General features: G+C 65.4%; 1 protein-coding gene across 10 annotated transcripts; it reads left to right on the top strand.

The window, feature by feature from the left end:
* Positions 1-921: 921 nt before the first annotated feature.
* MTSS2 (MTSS I-BAR domain containing 2) lies at positions 922-23583 on the top strand. 10 transcript variants are annotated; one of them, XM_068955846.1, is made up of 15 exons: positions 922-1048; positions 7291-7352; positions 7791-7864; positions 13858-13942; positions 14087-14178; positions 14277-14351; positions 14757-14765; positions 15592-15749; positions 16103-16210; positions 16297-16394; positions 17361-17487; positions 19212-19286; positions 19774-19950; positions 20107-20272; positions 21589-23583. In XM_068955846.1, the coding sequence occupies exons 1-15, from the start codon at positions 980-982 to the stop codon at positions 22359-22361; spliced, it is 2148 nt and encodes a 715-aa protein (XP_068811947.1). In that variant the 5' UTR covers positions 922-979; the 3' UTR covers positions 22362-23583. The 10 variants fall into 10 exon arrangements, with proteins under 10 accessions (XP_068811947.1, XP_068811943.1, XP_068811942.1 ...); XM_068955842.1 differs by having other exon boundaries at positions 17280-17487; XM_068955841.1 differs by having other exon boundaries at positions 17277-17487.
* Positions 23584-23672: the final 89 nt, after the last annotated feature.

Raw genomic sequence — 23672 nt, 5'->3', positions numbered from 1 at the left:
GAGCTGCCTTACAATCTCCCTGCAGGGTGTTAAAAATAAACCCACACCAAGGTGATTCCTTGCAGTACGCCTAGGCATGAGCCATCCCAGGTAAGGAAGGCAGCTGGGAGCCAACAGCCCTTGGAGAGAGGCTAAACAGAGCCCTGGGCTGGAGGCAGGCCCCTTCGGCACTGTCCCCGGGCCCAGCACCCCCAAACACCCCTGGGGCTCCTGTGGCAGTTGCCCCCCATGCCCTGAGCAGCCCCTGGGGCTCCCCCGCTGCCCCCCATGCAAACCCTCGGGCTGCCGGGGCTCCCTCCTGAGCATCCCCCGGGACCACTGGGGCTTCCCCCCAGCTCTAGGGTCCCCAAGCATGCCTCAGGGGTCCCAGTGACGTTTCCCGAGCATCCCCTAGGGCTACCGGTGCTGCCCCCACCGCCGATCCAGCATGCCCTGCCGGAACTCCCCCAGGGCTCCCAGGCTGCCCCCCACACCCGGCATCCCCGAGCACCTCCCGGGGCTGCCCCGCTGCCCGCGGCCCCCCTCCCGCGGCTCCTGGCGCTGCTCCCCGGGCAGCCCCCGAGCATCACCGGGGCCGCCCCCCCGCCAGCGCAGCCCCCGGCCCCGGGCGGGCGGCGCATGTGCCGCGCAGAGCCCGCCCCGCTCCGCCCCGCGCCACCGCCCCGGGCGCCGCGCTCCGCGCCACTCCGCTCCGCGCCGCTCCGCTCCGCGCCCCGCCGCGCCCGCTCCGCCGCCGCCAGGGGGGCGGCCCGGGGCCGCGGGCCCGCTGAGCCCTGCGGGCGCCCGGGGGCGATGCACCGCGCCGCCCCGCCCGCGCCCCGCCCGGCCCCGCCGCCGCCTCGCCGCTGCCGCCCCGCCGCCGCCGCCGCCGCCCGGGCGCCGCCCGCCCCCCGCCGCCGCTGAGCCTGGCCCGCCGCCGCGGCCTCCCCCGGCGGCGCCGCCCGCCCCGGGCTGCCGCAGCGCCCGCCGCCGCGCCGCGATGGAGACGGCGGAGAAGGAGTGCGGAGCCCTCGGCGGCCTCTTCCAAGCCATCATCAACGACATGAAGGTAGGACTCTCCCCCCCGCCCCAAATTCGTCGTGACAGCGCTCCCCAGCAGCTGCCGGCGCCCCGGCAGCAGAGCGGGCGGCGGTGGGTAGCGGCACCGGGGGATGCGGGCGGGCAGCTGCCAGCCCGCACCGGTACCGGGGCCCCGCAGCAGCCCCGCGGCGGGTATCGGGGTCCCGCTGCTGAACCCCGCGCCGGGGGCTGGAGCCCTGCCATAGGTGTCTGGCTCCCACATCAGGTGTCGGAGCCCCACGTCAAGTGTCAGACCTCGCGTCAGCCCCACGTCGGGGGCCCGCACCGGGTTTCGGAGCCCCGCGTGGCGGTATCGGGACCCCGCGTTGGGGTATGGGAGCCCCGCATCAGCCCCGTCGTCGGGGTCCCGTGGTGGTTATCAGCCCCACGTCGGGCATCGCAGCTGGCTGTCGCGGCCGGCGTTGGGTACCGCGAGCGTCGCGGCCCCTCCCGGCATCGCGTTGCCCCCTGCCACCCTCCGCTCCCGAGCGACTCGCTCGGCTTTGCGCCAAGCAAACAAAAAGGGCTCCCGGCTCCTCGGCCGGTTCTGTGCCTCGGTGCCCCTTTCCCCAGCCGGGGCAGCGGGCGATCGCCGCCACCCTCCCCGGGGGGCAGGATGGGGCTGCCTTTGAAAACGGGGATTTTTCTTGTTGTTGTTTTGGTTTGGTTTGAACCCAAGCAGAGGCAGGAGGCGAAATGAAGGGCTGGGGGCGTTTTTCCTTGCGGAGGGGGTGAGGACAGGAATCGTTCGGTGTGGAGGGTTTTGGGGTGCAGCGTTTCCTGCCTCTGGGCTTGCCTTCTTTTAGCCACATTCGCTTCAGGAGGCGAAGCTCTCTTCCTCCTCCTCCTCCTCCTCCTCTTCCTCTAGCTTCTTGCTGCAGCCTGAGTCCAGACAATGCTGTCATTGCCAAAGCAGGGGAGGGGGGAGGAAAAAAAATAAAAGCCTCGCTGAGAAAGAGATTAACCCCTTCGGAGGCGGCCGGTGTCTCCGCCAGGCTCACGATGCTGGACCTGGGCTCCAGCGAGGGGCTGGGCAGGGGGGCGGTGGGAAAAAAGCCCTCGAGCGTGAAAATCCAAGCTTTTCCCAGCAGCCTGGCCCCGGGGCGCCAGCGGCCGCAGGGCGGCAGCGTGCCGGGAAGGCCGGGGCTGGCGGGGCAGGGTGCCGGGGTGCTGCCGCTGCACCCCAGGGTGGCACACGCACACCCCCCCTCCGTGTGTGGGGTGCAAAGTCCCCAGGTGACTCTGGGCCCTGGAGCCGGTTCCCAGATGATGGAGGGGAGGAGGGGAAGGTTGGGAAAGCTGAGCCGGTCTTTGCAGCGGCCTGCAAGATTCCCGTGTGCCGAGGGGAGCAGCCAGGTCCAGGGCCCCGGCTGGTTTTGGAGAGCTCGGCCGGGGGCGAGGCGGGGGGAACGGGAGCAAGGAAGCGGGGGCGCTCGTCACGCGCCATGGCGGTCAGCAGTGATGGGCTGCCGGCTGGAAACGGCAGAGCTGCTCGGTGAAGACCCGCGAAGCCGAGGGATGCCAGAACCGTGCGGGGGCCCGCTGGCACCTCAGCCGGGCACCCACAACCGCCCCGAGCCCCGTGCCCCGTGCCCTCGAAACGGCCCCGAGTGTGGCGGCGCTGAGGATGCTCGGGTGAGGGGAGAGAGCGGGACCCGAGTTGGTGTGGGGTCTCCGCTGCCTCCCCCACACCGGCTCCGCAGAGCTGGAGGAGGCGCAAGCGGGTGCTGACGGAGGCCCGGCCAGCATCCGCCCGGAGCTGGTACCCAGGTGCCACCCTCCAGGGCGGTGGGACACCCCGTGCCTCGGTTTCCCCATGTGTTCACTGCGACAGGGGCACAGGCTGCGGCAGGGTCGAACCGGCCCAGCTGGTGCCAATGCGGCCAGGGAGTCCAGCCCCGGCAGGACATTTTTGGGACAGGGGGATGAGGACTCAACCAGAATCCTGTCCCCCTCCCCGCATTGATGGAGACCCTCACCCTTGCAGCGAGGGAGCTAGCGGGCATCCTCCCGCGCGGGCACGGCGGAGACCCACCCCGGCAGGCCCTGCCTCCGCTCACTCCTTCAGCAACGGCGGGAAGCCGGGCTGGCTTCATCTTCACGTTGCTTGTTGGTGTGGAAAACAAAAAAAAAAAAAAAACAAAAAAAGGTGCTGTAAATCATGTTACAACTTACGCTCTGCTCCCATCCTGCGCGGCCCCAGCCTTCTCGGAGCAGCACCGGCTCCGCGGTCTGGCCTCAAGCCTTCGCAGTGGGGAGCGGGGCAGATCCCTATTGATTTTTATTTCTTAACCCTGGCAGTGGGGGTTTGTGCCGGGTTCGCACCGCGCTGCCCCGACGGAAAGCGGCGGCGAGCTGCCGGGCGATCGCGCTCGCCCTGCCGGTGCCGGATCCGCAGGCGGGGGCGGACGTCCGTGTCGCAGACGTCCCAAAGGTAGGACGTCCCCGGCCCCAGCCCCGGCCCCCCGGCCGGCGCGGCCCCCCCGCAGCTGCCCTCGGCCGCTGGCCCCGGGGGGTTCCCGGTGCGGCCGGATGGGCTGGGGCAGGAGCGGGGCGGCGCGGGGGGGGGCAGCCTTGATGTGTCACGAGCAGGGCAGTCCTCGGGGAGCCAGCCCCGGGAGGAAGGGGTGCTGGCGCGCTGAGCTAGGCGGTGGAAGCTTTGCGGGCGCTTCCTGTTTATGGGCCAGGCAGCATAATTAGGGCTAACGGCGTGCCGGGCTAACGGGAAGCACCCTGCGGCGCTGCTCTTTGGCGCATCGCCGAGGTGGAGGGGTGCCCCGCGAGGCGAAGCGGGGGGCTGCGCTGCCCAGCACAGCCCCTGGGTGCTGGCGCGCGGGGATGCTCGCTCCCCGAGCTCCCCGCTCCGCCGAGGTTCGTGTGAGGCCGAAGGCTCCAGCCACCCGGTGCTGCTTTGGAGCCGCTCCGGGGTGGCCAGCGAGCCCGGCCCCAGCTCGGGGATGCCCTTTCTCCCGAGAAGGGACGTTCTTGTGGCGTCTCTCAGCTTTTTGTTTGCGGCTAAATCGTAGTCGGGGGGATGGGGAGAAATAATAACCTGCTGCAAAGAGATTAAGGCATCGAACGCTGCGAAGCACGGAGGCAGCGGGCCAGCGTCTCGCGGGCCGCGCAGGGCAGCCGCCGGCCCCCCGTGCCGCGGGAACTGCCACTCCGGCAGAGGTTCCCGCGCGGGGCCGAGCCCCTTTGCCAGCGCTGCCGGTCCGTGCTAACCCCGTCGGCCGCAGCAAGTTCTGCACCGAGCGTGGCCCCGGGCCGAAAAGCACTGCTTTTCAGTGCTGGCCAGGGGATGGTAGGTGGCTTTTTCGGCACCCCACGGCCTCCCCTCGGGAGGAGTCGAGCCGGAGCCCGCTTCATTCCCGTTGCCTCTCTTCCTATCTGCTCGGCGGCCCCGGGCGACCTTGGCGTGTCCTTGTGCCGTTGGTCCTCCTCCTGCTGAGCATCACGGCGGCGCCCATTGCTGCAGAGGAATTTGTCCCGGGGGCTCTGCTGCGGGGGGGAGCGGGAGACACCGGCACGTCCCGATGGGTTTGCCGGAGCGGGTGGTACCACCCCGGCCGCCCCGCCGCGGCATCCGGCGTCCCGGATTGGCACGCAAGGACCGAAACGCAGGGCTGGCACGGGAGGTGGCATGGGTGGGAGGGTGGCCTGGAGGCCATCACTGCCTGGCATCCTGTTTCCTGCTCGTTTAGAGGACGCCTCCGCTCTCCCTTCCCGGGACACTTTAGGAAGGGCCAGGGCATCTATGGGTGCCCCAGGGATGGTGCCCCTGCCCTCCAGCAACAGCAGTCCCCGTATCCCCCTGTGACTCACAGCCGTGTGTCAGGCTGCTGCCACAAGTGGCCGGACATCACATGCAAAGCGGCAGCCTCAAAGCCCTCCTTTATTGACCTGTTTTTTGGCTTAAAGGGCATGCGTTGTATCCGGGCTGCTGAGAGAGCCGCCGGCAGCGCCGTGCAGTGCTCAGGCTGCCCCAGCAGGGCTGAGCGCCCCCCACACGGTGAAATCGGGGCTTTTGCAAGGCCGGTCTCAAAAAAAAAAAAAAACAGCAAAATCAGGCTGGTGCAGGGTGACCTCGAGAGGCCCCCAAAGTCCCCGGTGCACCCAGCAGCGTCCCTGAAAGCCAGCCTTCTGCAGGAGCTTGGGTGCTTGGTCGGGCTGGCAGACAGCCTGGGGGGTTTGTGGGCCCCCAGCCCTACTGCAGCTTGGGGTCCCGGCTACCCAGGTACCACACCAGCCCTGGAGGCCTGTTCAAGGCGGGTTGGAGGGCTCGGGGCAGGCAGCACAGCCACAGGCCATCGTCCTCGGGGTTTGGGGACCACGCAGGCAACACAAGGGGAGCAACCTCCCAGCCCCTGCAAAAGCTGGAGCTGCTCCAGCTCTCAGAGCAGATCCACCCCCTGCCCTTGGAGCTCATTGCACATGTTTCCACCTAAGTGGGACAACACCAGCACAGCCTTGCTGCGATAGCCTCGCCAGGATGGCGCCAGCGCGGCCTTGCCGGGACGGCAGCATCAGGACGGCACCAGGATGCTAGCCAGCACCAAAATGGCCTCGCCAGGACGGTACCAGGATCAGCCTTGTCAAGATAGCACCAGATGGCCTCACAGGGATGGCCTTGCTGGAACAGCACTGGGTGGCCTCACTGGGAATGGCCTTGCTGAGATGGCAGCACTGGACAGCACTGGGATGGCCTCGCCAAGATGGCACCGGGACCGGCCTCGCCGGAGGAGGCACTGGGATTAGCCTCATTGGGACTGGCCTTCCTGGGATGGCAGCAGGATGGCCTTGCCAGGACAGCAATGTCGTGATGGCACCCAGATGGTCTTGCCGGGATGGCCTTGCACAGAGCATCAGGATGGCCTCTCCAGCACCCGCTGCCCGTCCCGGTCCCCTGTTCACCTGGCAGCAAGGGCTGGCCTCTGCGGGGCAGCACGAGTGGCATTTCTGACCCCACAACCAGTCCGTTCAGGGCTTGGGAGACCCCCCGACCTCCTCTCCAGCCCCACTTGGCCTTTGGGTGTTTCTTGAAGGCCCCCAAAGGCTTTGGCCGCTGCCGGCATGGGGTGCAGGGCACTGGGCATGTGGGATGGAGGGCTCGGGGGGTTCTCAGGCACGTCGGGATGCTGGGGGCCCCGCTCGCCGGGCAGAGGCACTGTGCCCTTTGCGCCAGGATGGCCTGAGCAAATCGAATGGGTTTGCTCACGAGTGGCCTTTTTTTTATTCACCTTTTCTGGGTTTTCTTACCTGGATTTTGCCATCGGACCCCAGCAGCAGGAATTAGGTTCCCAGGGCCCAGCCTTCTCCTTCCAGCCCCGTCCCTGTGCTGATGGCTGTAAGCCACCTCGTGCCTCCTGCCTCGGTTTCCCTACCTGCAGGCCAGCAGCAGGTGCCGTCAGTTTGATTTTCCCCGTAGGTTTCGGGGCGCTGCCTGTGTGAGCACTTGTCCCTCGCTGGAATGGGCATGCCCGCCTTTGCTGCATCCTGTCACCTGGCAGCATGGAAATGGGGTGGTGGAGGGAGCATCTTTGCTTTCACCTTAATTTGATAGGGATAGCCCCCGCCAACCATGCCTGCCCCTGTGGTTTTTGGCAGCCCATTGCAGTGCCACAGGTAGCCTGCGCTCAGATGAGGGCCGTCAGGGTGAACCATCCGCTGTGTTGGGGCAAAGTCCCTCGAGCTGGGCTGGAGCCCGGGAAAAACCCAGCAGAGAAAAGCAAGAAGGGAGGAGCGCAGCCTTTATTAGCCATCAGAGAATCCACATGTGCCCGCGTATATCTGCCCGTGGCCACAGCGGTGACCTAGCTGTCCTCGTCCCAGTAGGCCTTGCAAGGGGTCGGAGGGGCGATGGTCCCGCCAGCCGCTCAAGCGCCCTCTTCGCCCCCGTCGCCCCCGTGGGAGCCTGCGGGCCCTTTGCGGAGCCGATTCGGCTCGCTCCTCCGGCAGTGATCCCTTGGAGGGGCAGCGGGCTCGTTTACTGCTGGGCTAACGAGCTGAGCTGGCTTCTGAGGGCCTGCTGGCGTATACCATTGTATGGCCTGGAGGTGGGGACCTGGACCATCCCTGGTGGCTGCGGCCACCTCTGGCTACCGTCCAGCCATAGCTGGTAGCCCCGTGTGCCCCAAGGCGGGGGGGTTTGCCCGGGGCGCGGGTGCCTGGGGCGAGCGACTCCGAGCCGGCGGCTCCTCTCTGCCTCACGCTTGCCTTCCCTCCTTGCAGAGCTCCTACCCGATCTGGGAAGATTTCAACTCCAAGGCAACCAAGCTGCATTCTCAGCTCAGGTGAGTGGCCCAAAGCCCATGCAAGGAGGGTGATCCCTGGCCTCGCTGGGCTGCGGGGCGTCCCTGAGCAGCCTCGATCCACCTTCATCTCCTAATGAGGACGGCGCTGAGCCGGGGGAGCCTGCCTGGATGCGGCCCCTGCCTCGGTGTTTGCTCTAGGAGGGGAAACTGAGGCAGAGCCATGATCTGGCTGGGCTCGCACAGCCCATCGGTGCCCTGCCCCTCCATGGTGGCCACTCGGGTGCTCCTCCGGGCACCCTGCTGCACCTACCTCCCCGCTGGGTCTCTGGTCTCGCCTTGTCTTGTGTCCCCCCAGGGTTCCCCCTTTCCACGGGCATGGCCCAGACCTGGGGGGGGGCCCAAACCCTGCTCATTTTCAGACTGCCCATGTGCCTGCTCTGTGGCCAGCTGAGCTCTGTCCCTCTCTTCCCGCCCCAGGACTACGGTGCTGGCTGCAGTCGCCTTCCTGGATGCCTTCCAGAAAGTGGCCGACATGGCCACCAACACCCGAGGTAGGTCCCAGACGGAAACCCCCACAGGCCACAGGCTTGCTGGTCTCATCGCCTATCGCGTGGGTCGCGAGTGTCTCCTGCGCGGGGCTGTCCCCTGCCGTGGCCAAGGGGCATCAGGGCTGGTGCATCTCGTGCCGCAGCTTTGCCGTAGTCACGAGCGCCCAAGCGGCTCAGCAAGGTGAGCTCACGGTTTCACAGTGAGGAACCGCGTCCCTGCGTGTTGGGCGCGGGCTGGGTGCCCCAGGCAGGGCGTCTGGGTCCCCATCCTGGCTTTGCCCCTCGAGGCACTCTGTGGCCTCAGCTTGCCCAGGAACCGGGGCTGGGCTCCCCCCGCTCCCTCCCAACACAAGTTGCTTTAGCAATTTTGGCGTTAGCGCTGGAGACGCAAACAGGGCTGAACTTGCGTTTGCCTCTGTGCCCACCATGCACCACCCCCCCCCGAGGTGGAGCATCCCCTTGCGAGCTCTGCAGGCATTAAGGGAAGCCATATGCAGATGTGCAGCATGATTACAGGAGATTGGCGTGCGGGAACTCAGGGAGCGAGCAAAGCAGGATTGTGGTTGGGAAAAGAGGTCAGCTGCAGCTGAGGCTGGGGAGTGGGGACGGGGGGAAATTGGGGAGGGCACCCCTGGGCACCGGGCGCACCATCTGGGACACCTGTGTGGGTGCTGGTTCTCGCTGCCCCAGGGCTCTTCCCCCCCGGCTTAGCCACCTGGGGCCAGGTTGGGTGGTGGGCAGGAGCTTTGAGGTGACACGAGCCTGCCGCGGGCCACCGTTGGCTGCTGCACCTCTTTCTGCTCATCTTCTTGCCCCGAGCAGGCATAAGGATGGGGTGGCCCTGGAAGCGACCCTGCTTTTCCTTTCCAAGTCCCCAGCGTGTCCTGACAAATTGCATCCTTGGCAATTTGGCCTGGGCAGGTGTCAGGCTGAGCTTTCCTCCCGTAGCTCCTCGGCCCTCCTCGCCCGCTCGGTTGCTCCTGCCTGCGCAGAGCTGTCGGGATTTGCTCCGCTGGCTGCCGCTTGGCCAGCGAACCCGCTTTGGAGACAGCGGCGCGACTGGGGCTTCGCCTGCGATAGGGCCGGTGTGGGAGCCACGGAGGCCAGTAGTGGGGGTACCATGAAGTGTCCGCAGCTGGCCGGAGGAGCCAAGCCGAGGGCACCCCACGAACCCCGTGTGGCAATTTGCCGACCTGCTGAGCGTTGATGGGCTCTCAACGCCGTTCGCTCCGGTGCACGGAGCTGGTTCCTCCAAGCAGGGAAGCAGCGGTGCCATGTTTTTCCCAGCCGAGCGGGATTTGAGGCAAGAGCGTGGCCCAAGCAGGAGTACTGGTGGCCGGTGCAGGCGGGGCTGAGCATCCCGCCGCGCAGCGCTTCAGCAGCCAGGTCCTGCCGCGTGTTTTTTCCCTCAGTTCGGTTCCTTTCCTGGCTGCGGCAAGGCCACGGCTCCTGGGATACAGATGCTTCTCTGCGGGGCTAAGGAAAAATGCCAGGGCAGCACAGGTCTCGTGGCCTGGCCACCAGAGCCACCTTCTCGGCAACCTGGGCCGTGGCTCCCCCCAAATTCCTGCCTCCGCTTTCCTGCCAGAGACGGTCACACCGAGGCCGAGCTCTCAGACCCGGGGCGGGCTGCTCCCTGCTCTCACTTTGGGAGGTACCGGCTGGCTCCTGGCCACTCCTGGGGAGGCAGTTAGGCAATTAGGTGGTCATGGAGCTGCAGAGGGAGGATTTGGGGACAGGGGCCCACCCTGAGGTCTACTGTGAGGGTGATCTGTCCCTCAGCCCCAGCTGTGAGAGGCAGAGTGAAAAGCTGAGATTGTGGGTCTGGCCCCCCATTGTCTGTAACGCTCCCGTGCTGCCATCGGCCCCGGCATGGCAGTCTTTCTGGGGTAACTTTGTGCCCTTGTAGGACCATGGCTGCTGCTGCGGGGGCGTTTTGTGGGGCCGGACCCACCTCTGCCCTGCTTGTCACAGCAGGCCTCGGCAGCCTCGCTGGGGTGCCCGCTCCCACCCTGGCAGCCAGGCGCCCGCTTCCTACCGCTCGGCTTCTGCCAAGCAGATGGTCCCGGCCTGTTTTGCAGACTCGTGGCATGCAGGCCATCTGGAGCTGTGCGGGGAGGAGGAGGAGGAGGCAGCTTGAGCAGGGATCAGATTTGTCTCCAAACACACTAGCCTACTGCACCACGAGGATTAAGGCTCCCCTAGCTCCCCTCCGCTGCCTCGGGTGCCTGGCTGGGTGCCACGGCTGCCAGCACGTCCTTCACCCCATCCCCACATCCTCCGGACCAGGCAGCGGGCAACATCTGGTGCCCAAAGAGAAGGCTGGGAGGAGAAATGCAGGGGGGCAGCAGCCCCAGGGGGAGGGGGGGAGGATGCCTGGCTGTTCGTGGAGCAGAGACGCGGCCCGTGCAAGGCTGCTTGGGGCGCAGGGAGCTGTGCAGCCCGGGGTCCGTCTGGCTGGGAAGGATGGAGATGCAGAGCAAGGCACAGCAGGGATTTTTTTTTTTCCCCTGCCTGGCACAGCTCTAGAGCTGGGCAGAGGAAGCAGGAGGAGGATGCAATATTTTGCTCAGCCGGTTACCTTGGCAATTAGCCGGAAAGGCAGAAACAGCATCCCCATCCCACCTTGCACCCAGAGACGCCGAACCTCCGGGAGCGGCGTGGGCTGGGAAGGGGCCTTAAGGATGTGGGTGGGCGCCTGGAGTGATGGGATGCGGGCCAGGGGACACCCAGGGGCCCAGACGGTGGCCAGCTTTGGCAGGTGGGCTGCACTGGAGACGATAGCGCTGCCGCGCGCAGTACCAGGACGATGGGGAAGGCAGCACCCCAGGCCATTTGTTCAGCCCTTTCCAAGGATTTCCCCCCCCCGAGCAGCACGTCGGAGCCCTTTTGCGGGGGAAATGGTCCCTCGCAAGCTGATCTGGCCCAGGAGGAGCCAGACTTACGTCCCAGGGCCACCATCACGGTCCCTAGGCTGAGCCCTGGCCGTGGGCACCCTCCGCCTTTGCAAGTGGGAATCTCCAGCTCTGCGCCCGGCAGCCGAGCCTTGCTCCTCTGACCCCGCGACTGGAGGCTCCTGGTCTTCCTTCGGTGCTTGCAGGAGGATGCCCACAGGCAGGCTCTTCCAGCCTGACTTTTCTGTTCCTGGGGAGCGATGCGAATCCAGCACCCTGAAGGGAAGCCAAACGGCAGCGGCGCCATCGGGACGGAGGGTGAGTTTCCCGCGGGAGCCAGCAGCCGGGCAGCCCCCAGGGCAGTGCCAGCCCTTCCCATCGCAGAAGGATCAGCACTTAATGCTCTGAAGCCAGCTCAGGACATGAGACAACGCTGCATTACTCCAGTTCCCAGCTTCTTAAGGGGCCTCTCAGCTTCCCCGGCTTCCCTGCCAGGCCTGGAGTCCTCCCGGCTTTGCCTCCTCAGATGTCTCCACATCTCAAAGTGCATGGCCCCAGCTCCCCAGATGTCTCCTACAGGGGCTGTCTGTACCTTCGGTTTGATGGTCCAGGGTGCCGGATGCCTTTGCTTGAGATTTTTGGCACAGAGTGCCGAAGTAAGGCAAGAGGCTTCGGATGTAGCATCTTCAGACGTAGCAGGAGGATGCCCAGCTCCCCCAGCCAGCGGGCCACCCTGACAGCTGAGCCGGCTGGGTTTCATGGCACTACCTCTGCAGTACTGTGATGTGAAAGCAGATGCTTTTCCCCAGGCTGGAAAGGAAGCAGCAGGGCAGGGAGGCCAGTGGCAGACGGAGAACTTGCTGAAGCTGGCTGTGGGCATGGGCTTTCGCCAGGACAACTTGGACTTGTTTGGAGAGCCAAGGTGCTGGTCCTCCCCCACACCCGTGGGAGCCCCTGGTCGGACGGTGCTCCCAGCATGCCGGGCGGAAACACCAAGGGAGCCCTGTGCAGGGCAGTGATTTTATCCCTGCAGGCTCCAGACCACCCCCCTGCCCTCCCAGTAAAACCAGGCTGCAACATCTCAGTGCCATCCTGCAGCTCTGAATCACAGTCCCTGGGGTTTTGTGCATCGTCCAAAGTTTTCCTTCCAGCCATGGGTTTTCTGCCCTTTTCCTGGGAGATGGAGCTGTGCTGTTGGCGTAGGAAAACTGAGGCAGGGAGCAAGGCTCACCCGTGGCTTGCTGGCGCTGGGGTGATAACAACTGGTGGCCGGGCAGCCTCACACCCTGATAAGGGGGGGGGGGGGTCGTCGCAGGGTAATGGCTTGGTGGGCTGCATCCCGCCCAGCCCTGGCTTGCAGGCCTGACCCTCGCTCCCTCCCCACCATCTTTCTGCTCCAGGGTGTTTTCCGATGTGTGCTCGATAACTGCTTGACCGCCTCCATGTGTGAGCACAGGGCAGGGAATCGGATTAGGAGCAGGAGGATCCGGAATAAGAGCATTAGGAGTCAGATTAGGAGAATTCCCCAAGCAAGGGAGCAGGGACTGCCGTGGCACCAGGAGGAAGGGCCGAGGTTCGCAGCCCCTCTTCCGCAGGGCGCCAGTGGGGCCAGGAGCGTGTCCAGGGCAGCGGGTCGGCTCACTGGGCCGGGGCCGGGAAGCACACTGGCGAGCAGCGACGGGGGTCCGGCTCTCATCGTGGCTGCATCGCCTTCCTTCGGTGCTCCAGGAAAACCTGTCCACAGCCCCGGGGAGTCACAGGATGGCTGAGCGGTGTCTCTCGAAACTTTTTGGGGAGAGAAGGGCAGAATATGAGTCCCTTGCCTGCACCCTGGGAGTCTGTGGTTGTCACCTTGCTTCCTCTGCCGGCATGTGCTGGCAGCACCTCTGTCCGCAGCACTGCCACTGTGTGGCCATCCTTAGGCTTCAGAGTTAGCAGCTGTTTCACTGGCAAGGGGGCGCTCCTGCTTTTGATCGCTGGGAAACGTCCCTGCACCAGTCGCCGGTGCTGGTGGGATGTTTTGCCCCAGGGGAGCTCTGCCGCCCTTTCTGTAAGCTCATGATTGAGCCTGGAGGGGAAGGACTCAGCCTGGCCTTGGGGAGGGACGGCCTGGAGCTCAGGGCCGGCCGGTTTATCTCACCGCTTCCTTCTCCGGGACACCCCCAGCTGCCAGGCAAAGGCGTGGGAGAGCCAATGGACCCGTACATCCTCCGAAAGGCGCCCAGGAGCTTAAGGGGGGATCGGATTTGGGGGGAAAGCACATCCTCAGCGTCCCGTGCACAGGACCTCCGTGCTGCCAGTGCCTTCACAGGGCAGAGAGGCTGGGGGTCGCAGATCCTGCGGCTCAGACTCCTCCAGCATTGTCGAACCACCCCGCGGCAAGGCGGCGTGCATCCTCTTCCCCACCTGGGAAACCGAGGCACGGAGGCGTCCCCAGCCAGCGTCGGTGCCATGTGGCTTTGCAGCCTGTGCTGGGGCTGCTCGTCGGTGGCAGCCTGGCTTCCCGCGGAGCCGGAGCCACAGCAGAGTCGGAGCAGGGCAGGCGCCGTCCTGGGGCAGAGAGCGGGGTGGAGGGCGGCTGGCAAAGGGATTTGAGGTGAAATAGGGGAGGCAGGTTTTGTTCTTTTGCGGGGCCCAAACGTATTTGCGAGGCAGAAGGCCGGGACAGCGGGGTCTGCCCAGAGTGGGGCAGGCTCCCCGGCTGGACCACCGGTCCCCATTGCGCAGGCGAGCCGCCGCCGCCACGCGCAGAGCTGGGCATTGTGGCAAGGAAGTGGTCAGTCCTCAGCGCCCCCAGGAGCAGGTTTGCGGAGCAGGATCCCCCCAGCCGGCAGCGTGCCGCTGGGATTTGGCTTTGCCGAGCTTGACAGAGCAACGAGAAGTGGTATTTATGGCTTTATTTATCAGTGGATATTGATTGATTTCCTTAGTGGATTTATCAAGGGCGCACGCAAGCCGCCCTTGACCCAAACCACCCCAGGAGCCCGGGGCGCTCCAGCGCGGGCTCTCCCCATCGCCAGCCTGGCCGGTGCCGGGGCCGGCGCTGGTGCATCCCGCAGTGCTGCCTCCTCGCGCTCAGCGGCGTTTCGCTTTGCCTTCCAGGGGCCACGAGGGACATCGGCTCAGCGCTGACCCGCATGTGCATGAGGCACCGCAGCATCGAGGCCAAGCTCAGGCAGTTCACCAAGTAAGGCCGCCAGGCACCAGTGACACGAGTTGGCCGGGCTCAGCTCTCACTCTCTGAAGGAGGAAACCGGCTAAGCGACCGGCTGAGGGCTTGGTGCTTGAGCTGCTCACTCACACGTGCTCGCTTTTTCTCTCCCTGCTCCAGCGCCCTCATGGAGAGCCTCATAAACCCTTTGCAGGACAGGATCGAGGACTGGAAGAAAACTGCCAACCAGCTGGACAAGGACCATGCAAAAGGTAGTGGTGGAGGCTGGAGGGCGCACGGCGAGGCGACGGTCAGGAGATAGGGCCGGGGCCTGGGGCTAAGCGCTCTCACTCCGCTTCTGTGCCCCCAGAGTACAAGCGAGCCCGCCACGAGATCAAGAAGAAATCCTCCGACACCCTCAAGCTCCAGAAAAAGGCCCGCAAAGGTAAAGAGGCTACCGCGCTGCACAGCCCCGGGGCACGGTCCCGTCCCCCCTCGCAGCAGCCTGGCCCCGCGTCCTGGCGGGGTCCCGGGCCCGAGGACGGGGCGCTCGTGGGCCGGCACGTCCCCCACCACGGCCCGGGATTTGGGAAGGGGGCCGCGGGCACGGAAGCGGGCTGGCGCGCGGGGCCGTGCCGAGGGGTGCCCGGGCTGCTGCTGCACCCGCGCGAAGGGCACCGCGAGCCGCCGGCCGCGCAGCGGCGCCCGCCAGCGTGGCCAGGGTCGGGGTGAGGGGCACCGGGGAGGCGGAGGAGAGGCGCCGGGACGTCCGCCTGTCTTTCACACGTTCTTTCTCTCTCTGTCTCTTTCTCTCTTTCTCTCCTTCCTCCCTTCCACATCCTTCCTGTAGAGCTACTGGGTAAGTCAACCGCTGGTGCCCTCCCCGGCTCGCTCGCCGGCTCGCTCCCGGCCATGCGCCCCCCCCACCCCGCCTTTGCCCCCTCTCTGCTTCCTTCATCTGTGTCTCCCCTTTGGGCTGAGCGAAGTCCCCAGCTTCGCCCCGGGGCCGGGCAGCGGCGGGCACGGGCGGCTGGGTGCCCGCGGGGTGGCCCGTCCCCTCCCCGCACGCGGGGACTCCGGCCGGGCTGCTTCCCGGGGGCTGCGCCCCCTGATCCCATCCACCCACCCGTCTGTATGTCTGTCTGTCTGCGTGAAGCCTCCCGCCGGCCCTCTGCCGCTCTTCCTCCCCGGCGCGCTCTCGTGCCGCTCGCCGGTGGCTCCTCGTCCTGCTTAGCTTGTGGCTCTCTCTGTCGGAGCGGGCTACATCCCTCTCCGGCTGCGGTGGCACTCGGGAAGGGCTCCAATCCCTTGGTCCGAACGCCGGGGCAGGACGGGGACGGGGAGGGAGAAGATGCCGCCGGGGCGGCTGCCACAGGGTGAGCGGCTCGTGCGGGAATCGCTCGACGCCTCCGGGTCCTGGTGCTCCAAAACCCTCCTGGGGAACCGGGCGCAGGGCGAACCCACCGCTCTGCCCCTCGGGGAACAGCCCCAGGCTGCGGGGACATGGTGCTGTGCCAGCCAGACCTGGGCACTGCTTTTCTGCCCGGCCCGGCCGGGGTACGAGCCAGACCCCGGGGTGACCATGCCTTTCCCAGGGCGCCCAGCAGGCAGAGCTCAGCCCGGAGCCAGTCGCGGGGGCCACGGCACCCCGGCGCTGATGGCTCTGCGCCTCTCTCTGCTCTCAGGGAAGGGGGACCTTCAGCCCCAGCTGGACAACGCGCTGCAGGACGTCAACGACATGTACCTGCTGCTGGAGGAGACGGAGAAGCAGGCGGTGCGCAAGGCCCTCATTGAGGAGCGGGGCCGCTTCTGCACCTTCATCACCTTCCTGCAGCCTGTGGTGGTAAGTGCCAGGGCTGGGGCACCGCGGCCGGGGCTTTCCGGATGGGGACACGTCCCGACTGTGCAGCCTCGGCCCCGGTCTCCGAGCCTGGCCAAGGACACAAGGACGGCCCCAGCTCGTCTCTATGCTGGTCTGACTCAGTTGAGCTCTGGGAGTTGCAGGGGACCCCCAAAAATACACCCAAAGGCATGGAGATCCCATCTGTGCCCTCGGAGTGGGGAGCGTGGGGCGCTACCGGGGTGTCCTACCGGCTGTGGGGCGCTGGGGCTGAGGGTTTTCCAAGGCGAGCGGAGCGGAGCCGGAAGGCGTTTGCCACCCGAGGGCAGGGTGCTGACACCTCCTGCTGCCTCCAGAACGGGGAGATCACCATGCTGGGAGAGATCACGCACCTGCAAGGCATCATCGACGACCTGGTGGTGCTGACGGCTGAGCCCCACAAGCTGCCCCCCGCCAGCGAGCAGGTGAGCCCCGGGGACGCCGCTGGCCCTGCGAGCGGGGGAGGGTGAAGGCTTCTTGCTGGGCTTAAACCCGGTCCTTTCTTCTGCAGGTGATCAAGGACCTGAAGGGCTCTGACTACAGCTGGTCCTACCAGACCCCGCCGTCCTCTCCCAGCAGCTCCAGCTCCCGCAAGTCGAGCATGTGCAGGTAGGTCGGGGTGCGCGCGCACCTGGGGCCTCGGGAGCGGACGTGCCCGTCCCCCAGCGCGTGACGGGCTGCTCGTACGTGAGGCTGGGGACGCAGCTGGGTGTCCCCATGAGCAGTGGCCAGGCCACGAGGGCTGGGCTCAGCTCCTTTAGCCAATCATCCCCTCCTCCGCCCCTGGGCCTTCGTTAACCCAGCTGGCTAATGATGCTCATGACCCTTTGGAGATACTTAGATGATGATGCTCAGCCTCCAAGTGCCCAGCTAGTGCCCAGTAATACCAAGTAACTGGTCTCTGCTTGGGCAGAAGCAGGGCCAGTGCATCCCTAGGGCCTGAGCGCTGCCAGCGGGCAGGATCGGCAGCCAGCACGATGCTCTAAATCAGTGGTCTGGCTGCAGGCTGGGGGGGGGCCAAAGTGAGCCGCGCGGAGGGGCTCAGGGCAGACAGGTCCCCTTGGCTAGGCAGGGTGTCCGGCTTGTCCCCTGCCGCCGTCCTTTGAGGCTGGGCTCTCCGGCAGAGAAAGGGACGTCCCGAGGGCGGCGTGCCTCAGTTTCCTCACCCAGGGACACCCCGCCGGCAGCACCCCCTCCCCAACATGGTCCGCGGCAGCGGGGCTGGGGGCTGCGGGTGGGCAGCGTGCCCCCGCGGCGGGGACATCGGGCAGGGGGCCACGCGTGCCGCAAGGGGAACCCGCCACCCGGCCCCTGCCTCGCCCCTCTGTCCCTCCCTCCCACTGACGCTCGGCTCCTCTCCCAGATGAACTCGTGTAGCCAACCTTTGTCTTAAACTGTCTTTTCCTTCCTTTGTCCTCCTTGCCCTTCTCCCCCCGCTAACGTGCATCGTCTCTCCCGCCCCCCCCCCGCCACCCTCCCACCCCACCCCAGCAGCGTGAGCGGTGCCAAGGGTGGCATCCCGTGGCCCGGTGGGTCCCAAACTTGCTCACCAAGTTCCACCTATCGCTACCGCAGCCTGGCGCAGCCGGTCAACACGAGCACGCGTCTGTCCAGCGTCTCCTCGCACGATTCGGGCTTCATCTCCCAGGACGCCACCTACTCCAAGCCGCCTTCTCCGATGCCTTCAGACATCACCAGCCAGGTAAGGGAGGAGGGAGCGGGCGCGAGGCTCAGGCCGGCGTAGCCTCCCTGGGGCCCTGTGCCTCAGTTTCCCCCCCCCCCGTAAAAGGAGCAGGTGAAATGCGAGGATCCCATCCAGCGGTGTATCCCTGACACCCCCGGGCATGTTTCCAGGTGCGGAGGGTGGGCATCAGCATCACGGGAGAAAAACGTATGTGGGATGCCCACCGTGCTCAAGCAAAGCTGCTCCCCCAGGCAAGGCGGTCGCCGCTCACCCCATAGCCAGGGAACGGAGTATTTCCCAATCCCTTGAGCCCTGTAATGAGCCAGAGGCCACTTTGTGCCGTTCCCAGGCCAGGCCGGCAGTGCTTGGGCAGCCCGGGGTGGACAGCAGGGCTTTCTCCTCGGCCCTGCATCCTTGGGATCCTGCGACGCCCGGAGACGCGGATCCCTCATGCCGAGGAGGGCGAGATGCTGGCGGAGAGCGGTCGTCAGCGCTGGCCTGAGCCGCGCCGCGTGCCTGGCCGCTGGCTGCCTGCACTGGTGCCTGCCCGGGTTCGTCGGTGGCACCGGAGCAGTGCAGGAGCAAGCCTTAAACATAGTGGCTGCCCAAAAGTGTGGGCATGTGAACCCTGCTTTGGAGCTAGCTGCTGGCAAAGACCTCGGGGCAATGCACCCGGGTGCTTTCCCCTCCTTGGCAAGCCCGGAGGCAGGTGCCGTCCCTGAGCAGCCGCGGAGGCAGCCAGGACTGGCCTCGCCATGCCCCACCGCCCCTCTCGCTCTGTCTCGCTCCGCTTCGCACTCGCTAGGTGCGCCGAGCCGCGAGCTGCCGCGGCCGCGGCGCTGCTTGGTGCGGCACCTGCGCAGAGCAGGCGGGAGCACCCACGGGAGCACCGTGCCTGGGGCAGCTGGCGGCCCCCAAAACTCTGCGGGCTGAGGGGCTGCTCCAACCCTCCGAAACGCCTTTTGGACCCTATAGGCATTGGCCAGGGCCAGGGTCAGCAGGCCTGGGTTGGAGCTGAGCATCTGGGAGGGCTTCAGCCATCCTGCACCTCCCTGCGCTCTGCAGACCACGCTGCTGGGCACCGCCTCATCCCTGTTTCTGGGGCAAAAAGGAGACAAATCTGCTCACCCCCCCTGCCGGGGGCATGCGTGGGCAAGGGGGTGTGGGCGGCAGGGCAGGAGGCAGGGTGCGAGCATGCGTGGGAGTGCGTTTCTGCTGCGGAAATCACCACGCAAAGGCAGATCCCCTTAGCACCATGCACCGTGCCGGGATTTACGGCGCAGCTGCAACACGGGACCTACAAAAGCCCTTTTGCGCTGGCGCGGACCCCTGCCGTGCGCCTTGCGGAGGAGCCGTCCCCCGCGCGCAGCGATGCTCATGCAGGCAGCCCGCCCTCGAGCACGCTCACGTTCAGGCAGCGCGCCCGTACCCTGCCCTCCGCCCGCACCAGGGCCGCCGTGCGGGCGAAGCTGCGTCGCGGCCGGCTGCAGGCATCCCTCGGCTGCGCTTGGCGGGGGGGTGGGGGGGACCCACGCGCGCGTGTGCTGCTGCGTGCGTGCCCGCCTGCACGTGCTGCCTCTAACCCGGCGCATGGACCGCGCGGGCCGTGCCTGGGCGCCGCTTGGCGCCGCGTTTCGGCTTCTCCTCCTGCTGCATGCCTCCGGCTTGTTAACCAGCTCTGTTCTCTCCCTTCTCTGTGTTTGTGCGACTCGCTGCCGCTCCTCGGCCTTCGGGCACGGCAGAAGTCCTCCAGCTCGGCATCCTCGGAGGCCTCGGAAACCTGCCAGTCAGTTAGCGAATGCAGCTCCCCCACCTCGGTTAGTTCTAGCTCTACCGCAGGGGCACGGGCAGGTGGCGAAAAGGTGAAGCCTTCATCAGCAAAGTCGTCCTCTTCCTCTCTTCCCCTCCCCAGTTCTCTCCGACTCTGCCCTCTATCCTGCCAGCTTACGTCTCTCGCGCGGGTCCCCCGCCGGTGGCCCGGAGCGCTGCCCGGACCTCACGGGACATGTACCAGGCTCCCCTCGGCCGCTGCCGCCCCTCGGCGTGTGCCCCTCTGCGGGCTGGCCCGCGGCGCCGGCATCCCCGCCCCATGCCGCAGCCCTGTGGGGCAGAGCATCCCGGCCACCACCGCTCCCTGGGGTCCCCAGAGCAGGGATCGCCCCAGGGGAGCCCAGAGGGACCCCCCTCGTGAACCCCTTCCCTGCTGTCCCTGCCTCCCTGGCCACCTCGCTTCTCCCACCCCGCCGATCCTTCCCCTGCCCCGATGCACCCTGGCTTCACCCGCCGGCACCTCGCTTTTTGCAGGATTGGTCCAAAGCCAGTCCCTACGACCAGCCCGTGGTGAACACCCTGCAGAGGCGAAAGGACCGCGTGGAGCACCTGCGGGAAGCAGAGATGGCCTCGGCTGCCATGGGGTACCCAGGCATCAGTGTCGAAGAAGCTCCCAGGCCCCGGATGTCGCCAGCTACGATTGCTGCCAAGGTACCAGCTGCTGGGGATTGAGGGCCTGGGGGGTCAAGCACCAAGGCAAAGGGCTCTTCAGGGAGGACCATGTGGCTCTGAGACCTGGCCAATGCCACCATGGCAGCATGGCCAGCTCATCGGGGCACTGACGGGTGGCTCCTCTCCCCCCCATAGCACGGCGAGGAGGTGTCCCCTGCTGCCAGCGACCTGGCCATGGTCTTGACCCGGGGGCTGAGTCTGGAGCACCAGAAGAGCAGCCGGGACTCGCTGCAGTATTCCAGCGGCTACAGCACGCAGACAACCACCCCGTCCTGCTCTGAGGACACCATCCCTTCGCAAGGTAGCGGCGCTGCGGGCCTGCCTCATCCCCTGTGGGAAGGGGGACATGGAGTGGAGGCAGCCCAGTATTTCACCTGGAGGGTCAGCAGAAGGCCAGGGGAAGAGCATGGCAAGAGCCCTTCTGAGAGGCTGTGCTGCTGGAGGCGCTGTTTTGCTCAGTGCTGTTGGTATCCTTGGGCGAACATGATGTTGGGCTGGTCCTCCCTTGCAGTAGGTAGGTTTGAACAGGGGCGTGCTGACTTCTCTGCTGGCTCCCATGGATGTTTCCACTGGGTTGTGATCAACACCTGCACAGTGACACAACCAGGCCCCGTTCCTGCCCGGCTGTTTGGCTTCGCTCTTGCTTCCCAAGTGGGTGTGAGCGTGTTGTTAATTCTGTGAGCCAACATTTTCCTGGTTGCAGCACAAAACAGGTTATTTCAGTTGTGTAGGATGAGGGGTTTGGGCACGTTGCATGATTATCGGGATTGCCTGCTGAACAACCTGGGCCTGAGCTGCCTGGGGGTGGAGAAGCTGTGGTCTCGTGGCTGTGTTGTGCGGCGGTTGAGACCACGCTGAGCGTTGCAGCATTGGGCTGTGGTTGCACTGTGCGTGGGCTGCCTGTGTTAAGACTGGGCAGATTTAATGATCACACATATTGGGAGCTGGGTGTGCAACAGTGTTGTGCAGTTGTAGTGTGGCATGTAACGTGCAGCAGAACCATGATTGTTTCCCAATTATTTGGAGGGCCAGTTGTGGTTGGGTCACCCATGGTGCGGTAGCTCAGCAGCTGTAGTAGTAATGACTGTTACATATGGTGGCTGTGGCTGTGCTGTGTGTGCCTTGATGGCTACCGTTATGCCAGGCAGTGTGTAACTATGACAGCATCACGCGTTGTGTGAAGGGGATGGTTTGAGGCGATGTGTTTGTGCGCAGTGATTTTGTACCAGAGGATTGGAGTAGCAACAGATGTGGTGGCCGGAGATAAAGTAACCATGGGGACAGTTGTGGTGGGGTGTAATTGCGTTCTCATGGTGATGATGATGGTTGTGATGGTGATGGTTGGGTTTGGTTGTGATCACATGATAGTAATGATCATGTGATGGTGACAGTTGGGGCCAGCTGTGATTTCATTGATGGTGATGGTCGGATTTGTGGTCGAGCTGCGATGGCAATGGTTGGGGCTGATTGTGATCATGTTGCAGTGGTGACCGTTGGGTTTGGTTGTGGTTATGTTGCAACGGTGATCACGCCGCAAAGGAGGCAGTTGGGCTAGGCAGTGGCAGGTGGGCCGTGACCACCCCACTCAGCTGCGCTGACTGGACTTACCTTCCCCAGGCTCTGACTACGACTGCTATTCGGTGAACGGCGACGTGGAGTGCGACCCCCAGAGCGAGTTCGACAAGTCCTCCACCATCCCACGCAACAGCAACATTGCCCAGAACTACCGACGCATGATCCAGACCAAGCGTCCCGCGTCCACTGCCGGGCTGCCTACGGGCACCAACCTGCCAGCTGGCACCACACCGGGGGTTGCCACCATCCGCCGCACACCTTCCACCAAGCCCTCGGTCCGCCGCACTCTCTCCAACGCAGGCCCCATCCCCATCCGGCCCCCCATTGTCCCTGTGAAGACTCCCACGGTGCCCGACTCCCCCAGCTACACCGGCCCCACGCGAGTGGGCAGCGAAGAGTGCGTGTTTTACGCTGACGATGGCTCGCCAAACACCATGGATTTTGCCAAAGCTTCGCCTAAGCGGCTGAGCCTTCCCAACACCGCCTGGGGCAGCAATGTCATGGAGATCGCTGTGTACCCTGGTGCTGGCCAGCACCTCTCCGCCGAGGAAGAGGAGGACCAGCAGTTGGCAGCCAACCGGCACAGCTTGGTGGAGAAGATTGGCGAGTTGGTGGCCAGTGCCCATGCCCTGGGTGAAGGCCAATTTCCCTTCCCTACGGCACTTTCGGGCCCCGGCCCTGGCGAGGAGACACCTACTCCACCCCCGGCGGCCTCCATGGACCCCCCGGCCGAAGACATGCTGGTGGCCATCCGGCGTGGGGTGCGCCTGCGGAGGACCATCACCAACGACAGATCGGCCCCACGGATATTGTGATGAAGCTCCCGGTCCCTCCCGGCCCCGTCCCGCACCATGCCGTGCCGTGCCATGCCGTCCCACCGCCCTGCTCCCCACGTCCCTGGGAGATCGACGCAGCGCCCCGAGGAGGAGAGACGCCGTCGGGAACCGCAGCGCCGAAGCCACTTTTCGGAGGTAGAGGCAGAGCCTGGATTTACACGGAAACTGAAAGCCTTCGCTAGCAAACTCGCAAGGACGCAGCCTAGGCGCTGAACTGGGTTTGGAGCCCGTTTTATACTTTGTTCCTCGCCCCTCCCGCTCGCCCGCAGCCTCCCCGGTGCTCTTCGCGGCCTCTGGCCAGCCGCTGGTCCCCAGTGGCGGGGGCGCGGAGCCCAAACGCGCTGGGGTCACCGGCCTCTCTCCCTGTGAGCCCCCCCGGCCCCCAGCAAGGCGCTGACGGCCCTGCGGGCATCGCACAGCCTCCTCGCGCTCCCTCTTGCTCCTGGCAGGGGCTGGCTGTCGTCTGCCTTTCCTTCCTTCCTTCCTTTGCTCTTTCTCCCTTTCCTTCTTTCTCTTTATCTTTTCCTTCTTTCCTTCTTCCTTCCCTCCTTTCTTTCTTTCTAGTCTTGTGTGCTTGATCCTTTGTTTTCTCTTCCTTTCTTTCACTTTCGTTTGCTTTCTTGCTTTTTCTCTTGCTCTTGCTTTCTCTTGCTCTCTTGCTCTTGCTCTTTCTCTTGCTCTCTTGCCCTCTTTCTCTTGTATTTTCTTGCTTTTTCTCTCGCTTTCTCTTGCTTGCTTTCTCTTGCTCTTTCTTTCACTTTCTCTTGCTTTTGTTTTCTCTTGCTCACTTTCTGTTTCTTGTGCTTTCTTGTGCTTTCTTTCACTTCTTTCTTTTTCTTTGTCACTCTTTCACATTTCTTTCGTTTTCTTTGGCTCTTTTTGCTCTTTCACTTTCGCAGCGTCTCTTTTTGCTCTTCCATTCTTTCATTTTTGTCTTTCTTTGCTTCTCTTTTGCTCTTGCTTTCTTTTTCTTCTTTTTCCCTTTCTTTCTTGCTCTTTCTCGCTCCTTTCTTTCTCTTTCTCTCCTCCTCCTCCTCTTTCTTTTTTTCTCTTTCTCCTTCTCTCTCTTCCTTGCACTTTCTCTTTCCCCCTTGCCCCCTGGCCGCCTCCCCCGGCGGCGTGGGCGGGTTTCCCCGGCTCGGAGGGGCGGCACGGCGGGGCCGGGGCCGGGAGCGGGCGGCGCCGCGGGGCTCTGCTCCGCCGCGGGGCGGCCGGGCCGAGGGCGGGAGCCGCGGGCAGCGGGAGGCGGCGCCGGGCGGGGGGCGCCGCCGCCGCGGGAGCCGCGCCGCC

Source organism: Struthio camelus, chromosome 10 (genome assembly GCF_040807025.1).
Source record: "Struthio camelus isolate bStrCam1 chromosome 10, bStrCam1.hap1, whole genome shotgun sequence".
Taxonomy (NCBI): Eukaryota; Metazoa; Chordata; class Aves; order Struthioniformes; family Struthionidae; genus Struthio; species Struthio camelus.
This window is presented reverse-complemented; position numbering and strand designations above follow the sequence as displayed.